The sequence below is a fragment of the Sesamum indicum genome, linkage group LG8 (genome assembly GCF_000512975.1).
Source record: "Sesamum indicum cultivar Zhongzhi No. 13 linkage group LG8, S_indicum_v1.0, whole genome shotgun sequence".
NCBI lineage: Eukaryota > Viridiplantae > Streptophyta > Magnoliopsida > Lamiales > Pedaliaceae > Sesamum > Sesamum indicum.
In genome coordinates this window covers 11,956,334-11,962,333 of record NC_026152.1, presented here as the reverse complement: position 1 = coordinate 11,962,333, position 6,000 = coordinate 11,956,334, and the positions used below count along the sequence as shown (strand labels likewise).

The 6,000-nt window shown below is 40.1% G+C and overlaps 1 protein-coding gene across 1 annotated transcript; it reads left to right on the top strand.

Annotated features, from left to right (window-relative positions):
* LOC105168323 (eukaryotic translation initiation factor 4B2) lies at positions 1 to 5,871 on the top strand. Its single transcript, XM_011088365.2, has 3 exons — positions 1 to 1,183; positions 4,186 to 4,893; positions 5,421 to 5,871. Exons 1-3 carry the CDS (start codon positions 69 to 71, stop codon positions 5,437 to 5,439), a joined length of 1,842 nt encoding a protein of 613 aa, XP_011086667.1. The 5' UTR covers positions 1 to 68; the 3' UTR covers positions 5,440 to 5,871.

Genomic DNA, 6,000 nt, shown 5'->3' with positions numbered 1-6,000 from the left:
AAGGTATTATTATTATTATTGTTATTATCATATTATTCATAGATCTTCCTTCTTCTTGTGGGATAGAGATGTCGAAATCGCCATGGGGGAACATCGGAGCCTGGGCTGCCGAGGCCGAGCGGGCGGAGGAAGAGGAGCGGGAAGCGGCCGAGAAGGCCGCTGCTGCCCAGCCACCGGCCAGGTTTCCCAGCCTCAAGGAATCCGTGACTACCGCCACCAAGCAGAAGAAAAAGACCAAGATGACCCTGCAGGAGTTCACGATGCAGCAGTCGAGCAATTCCGGCTCCGCTGCCAGCCGCGGCTTGACAACGGAAGAGATGCTCCGCCTCCCCACCGGCCCCAAGGAGCGCTCCCCGGATGAAATGCAGTTTGGGAGATTGGGGGGCGGGTTTTCTAATTATGGAAATCGGCCTGGATCCGGGGGCGGTCGGCCGCGGGAGTACGAGGGTAGGAGATCTTATGGATTTCAGGATGAGGACCGGCGCGGGGGCCCGCCGCAAGCTAGGGTTTCCGAGATGAATCAACCGTCGCGAGCTGATGGGGTTGATAATTGGGCTTCGATGAAGAAACAAACGGTACCCGAATACAATTCGCCTCAAGCCCGACCGGGGGGAAAGTACAGTTCACTCGGCGGTGGTGGAGGCCCTGGAGTTGGGTCACGGGCCGATGAGGTGGACAATTGGGCTTCCGTTAAGAAGCCAATTTCACAACCACAGCAACAAAGTAGATCTTCAACCTTCGGTTCAGGATTCTCCAGGCCCGAGCCTGATCGTTGGACTCGGAATGAACAGAGATTTTCGGACTCTCCTAAAATTGAGGTTGAAGTAGTGGCAAAAGTTAATAAGCCTAATCCATTTGGCGCTGCAAGGCCGAGGGAGGAGGTATTGGCAGAGAAAGGGTTGGACTGGAAGAAGTTGGATTCGGAGATTGAAGGAAAGAAGCTGCAGCATTCGGGTAGTGGAAGCAGGCCATCAAGTTCGCAGTCAAGTAGGCCGGACAGTCCACTGTCAAGCAAGTCTGAGGTGACAGCTGCTTTGATGCCAGGGATGGGTGAAGGAGCGGTAAAGCAAAAACCGAGAGTGAATCCATTTGGTGATGCCAAGCCTAGGGAAGTTTTGCTTGAGGAGAAGGGCTTGGATTGGAAGAAGATTGATCTTGAGTTGGAGCATCGACGAGTTGAGAGGTAATCCTTGATTATGCTTCTCTTACTCTCTGGTGTAAATATGTTTTATCTGTAGCATTCTATCATGAAAAGATTGCATTTTTCGGGGTTTTGTGATCACGATGTTGTATGTTTTGTATTTTTCAGTTCCCACTTTATTCTAAATTTTTTTACTAATTGCTGACATTTGCAAATAATCTATCCAATATAAAGAGTTATATGTTTTGAAGGGCATTGGCATATTAATGTTTAAGGGTTTTTTTGAATAAAATGCCTGCAAGTTCATAGCAGAAGTATCTTATTCATGTTTCACATACAGAATTGCATGTTTTAGATGCTTGTCAGGGGAAATTTTAGCTTCTATAGTGCTACTGAAGTTTCATGATACATGTGCTGGTCTTGGGTGAGTGCAAGATGGAAGTGGTTAATAATCAGCTGTCAAGTGTATTTATTCTCATTCAGCTGGGGGGGAGGGGGCGGCGAGCCTTTGATGAAGAGAGAGAATATGTAGCATAAAGGATGAGCTGTTTGTTCAGATCATTTAAAATTTGGAATACATGATGTGTATTTCTCTTGGATGAACTATGCATGGCTCCTTCAATATAAGATGCCTGAAATACGCAGGTGCAGAATATCTTTAATTTTATTGTCAAATTATTTAACCAAATGTTGAAAGTCAGAACTATGAACTTTTGGATTTTGATTAAGGATTAAAGAAAGTTTGAGAGAGACATTCTCTTTCTATAATTTAGTGGGTTATAGAATCTTTTATCCTCTTAGAGTTGCTTTAGTTGTCTGTTTTATACTTCTAATCTATGTTGGAAGTATACCAAATGTTTTGGACTGCATATTATGAAGTTTTTGAAGGGAGTGAAAGATGAAAACAAAGTGATGAAGAAGAAGATTCCATGGGATTTTTAAGTAGTCATTTTTGGTGATTTAATCTATGTAACATTCTTCAATCAAACTGCAAATCTGCAAGTAATGATGATACCGTGATATAAATCATCCTAATAAATTAAGTGGAGGTGTATGGAGAAGTGGGCACATTTATACATGTCTGTTAGCTTGAGAAAACAAGACTTGAATCCTATTCAAATATAACAAGATTTAATTGAGGAAGCAAAAACTTTATTGCTCTTCCGTCTGTATCTATATGTATATCATCACTTAACTTTTCTTATATGTAAAATCTGGTTGTACCTTTGTCCGCTTGTCTTTTGGGTGTTCACACATGCATCAGCTATTAATATTACCGATATCTGTATACCTTAAATTGTTCACCATTTATACCCAGAAACAGTTGGTTCAAAACTCATTACTGCCACTTATATGCTGATAGAATATGGATATACCTTATTGGCTAACTCTGGTTAATAAGTTATGCAGTCCTTGGAATGAACCTGTAAAGATCTTTTCTTTGAATATTGGGATTGAGAAGTTATCAATAGTTCTGGTTTTGGGGGTTGCTCTCCCTCATTCTCCGACCTTCAAATTTATCATTAGGAAGAAGCTTTTTCATTAATGTCATATGATGTGTGTTCTCACCATTTGATTGATAGACATAAATGTCGTATGTTATGAAGAGTGGCCGTAGTTTCACTCTCTGTTTGTAATACATTACCAATGCAAGATGCATCCATGATTAGGTTCTAAACAAATTGTTGTAGTTGCTGTTGTCTCTTTCTCATGTTTGTAAATTGATGTGTAATTGGGATGAGAACAACTACCGTTTATAGCAGTTGCTAATGTTAGTAATTATTGAATGTTACGAGAGTGTGATTAGTGGTTGGTGAAAACTATTAGATGTCAATGGTGTTTTAAGGCTTGATTTTTTTTATATATGACTCCAGGTAGAACTGCAGTTGTTTAATGGTGTTAGTTTTATCGTACTGCTCTTTCAGCAACCTGTACATGGGAAATTTCCATAGCCTGATGCCAGGTTTGAATTGTCTTATTGAGGATGGTTTAGTTGTTAGATTGCAGTGCGATTTATGTTGTTTGCTCTTTTAACAGCATATGGAATGTGAAATTTCAATGTTTTGGACTTCTGGATAGAATGAAGGGTGGAGGTGATGGACCGTATGTGATGTCTTTGAAAAGTCAGAGGAGAACTATAATCTCCAAAGGAACCAAGAGGAAGCGGAGAAAAGAGAGAGTAACCTAGCTGAATATCCTGGGGCCTGGCATCACACATCTAGAAAGAGCTCGCTCAGTGTCTCATTATACTGCCTAGAACGGGCTTTAAAATGCATAATTTAAGAGATAAAAATTTAGTTTAGATTCTGAATACCCTTGTTATGATATTAGAAGCAGACTACCAGGTGGATTACCATATGATATCTCTTTAAGTTTAGTTAAATATAAAAAACGTAGGATCCTTAACAAAATCATGGCAGATATAAGATTCTACCAGCTATTTTATAATTGAATAAGACGTATATGATTTTCAAAGAAGTATTTACAACCAAATGATTGGTCATGGTATTAATCTATTTCCCAACTCTGTGTTCCCTGTTGATGTTCTGATCACTTATCTGTTATTGTTGCAGATGTCGTATTGGTTTTGGCTAGAGTAGCTAATATCTGATGGAGCTTAGGTTGATGTTAAAATAAAATAAGCATTGAGTCATCAGATCGGTATAGGCTGGTTAAGCGTTGAGTATGCATGGATAAAGGGGCATTTTCTTCTAGTCAACTGCTATTCCAGTTGTTATACTTTGTCCACACGTTATATCACAAGTAATATGGTTAATCTTCCTTTTTCGTATGCGTGAGAATTTTGCCTGTTTCATTGCTTGCAAAGATAACAGGATAGCAAGATAATATTAACCAAAGCCAACAGTTAGATATTCATGATCAATTTTCTATTGCTCGGAGATATTGTTTGTAATGTGTTACAATAATGCATAAAGTGTATTAGATAGTCAAATTGGTGATATCTTTCTTCTGGGTAACTAAGGAAAATCAGCAAAATTGAAAAAACATAGAATCACTATAACTGAAGTGATAATTTGTTGCAGGCCCGAGACAGAGGAAGAAAAGAATTTAAAGGAAGAGATTGAACACTTGAAAAAGGAATTACTGCTAAAATCTGGTGATGACAAAACCAGTATACATGATCTTATACATCAAAGGGAGGGAGAACTGGAACTGTTGGTCCGTCAGTTGGATGACAAAGTTCGATATAGTCAGAAAAATTTCGAGAGGCCAGGGTCTGGAGCTGGTAGAGGTGCTGGTTTTAATGAGAGACCTCCTTCTCGTCCTGGAGCAAATGAGGAGCCTAGAGCTGGGTTTAATGATCGACCTCCTTCCATGCCCGGAGCATACGAGGAACCTAGAGCTGCTTATACTGAGAGGCCTCGTTCACGTCCTGGCACATATGAGGATCCTAGACAGGAGAGACCTCCATCCTGGGGTGGACAATATGAGGATCCCAGATCTGGCTTTGCTGAAAGACCTCCTTCACGTCCTGGAGCCTATGAAGACCCCCGACCTGGCTCTCATGAGAGACCCCGTTCCAGGCAGGGAGCCTATGAAGACCCTAGAGGCAGCTTTCCTCAGAGATCATCTTTCACACATGGAGGGTATCAAGAGCCCAGAGCTGTTGACTACAATGAGAGGCCTCGATCACGGGGCACTACAAATTCATGGACAAGATCAAGTGATGACAGAAGAGCTATTCAAGGTGGCGGGGGAAGAGGATTCTTGGGCAGCAGAGACGTGGATAGGTACTTTGTTGTCTCTTTCATCTTTATCTGTTTCAGATTTTTTATCGAACCTGAAACTTTTATATGGAAATTTGGTCTATTAAGTTACAGACCTTATACCTCATGAGCATGGAAATGGTACGACAATTTTCTGTGAAACTCTGGATAATTTGTTTTTTGTGGTCTTCAAAATTTTCGAAGAATAGAAGTTGTAGAATCATTCTAGTGTGTGGCTTTGCTTGAGTTGTCGAAGAATTAATTTAAGTGTAGCCGCTTTCTTGCTGAGAATTATTTCCTTGAAGACACACTTGTTTCTGTACAGCATTCTGTTGGCTTGTCCCTTGCATAATGAATCTTGTTAGTTTACATATTTTAGATGCTAGCATGGTCGACTGAGGGTTGCCTGTGGACTTTCTTTGCATGTAGCTGCTAGTACTGGTGGGCGATAATAAATCCTGTATTAAATCTAATCATCATTATGTCATGGTTGCCTATTTATTAATTGAATTACTAATGAGATTGATGCCTGTGGTCATGTCATTTCGCAGGTCGAGCTCAAGGTGGTGATATCTTTGACAAATGACTGTTGATTCTTCGAGTTCTCTTCTGCTTTGTTAGACCGCAATAATACTTTGGTATCTTATTTGTTTTCTCATAATTTTGCTGCGAGGAGTAGAGCTAGCATTATCTGAGTGCTGGCACAAGAAACTCTTGCCTTAATTGTTGCATCATGATGATTTGTAAAAATTGCCGTTTCCTTTTCTCTCACTGAATAGGATCTATTTTTTGTATTGTTCCCAGCTTTCTACTGTAACTCACACCTGCCATCAACTAAGCTGGTTTTGATCTTTCCTTTACTTTTCAACTTGCCGCACCCTTTGTTGTTAGTGTTATCTCTGTTATGTATTAATTGTTTCAACACTATGTTCTAATTTAAATCCCATTTGAGATAAGGTGAGATATCTCATCTCCTATTGGAATGAGGTATTGGTTGCTCAATTATGTGCTTAAAGTTCATTGTAGTGAAAATATCGGAATGTATAGATGAAGGTGCCTGATTTTTGGTTTCCTACAACTGTATAATACCTTTAGCAAGAAAAAGATTGAAGGTTTTGAGATGTAAGTGAA

Bases quoted from the DNA above. Each gene is read 5' to 3' on its own strand.
- LOC105168323 (XM_011088365.2), top strand. From the start codon at position 69: ATGTCGAAATCGCCATGGGGGAACATCGGAGCCTGGGCTGCCGAGGCC. The intron at 1,184-4,185 runs GTAATCCTTGAT...AATTTGTTGCAG, and splicing joins GAGCATCGACGAGTTGAGAG to GCCCGAGACAGAGGAAGAAA.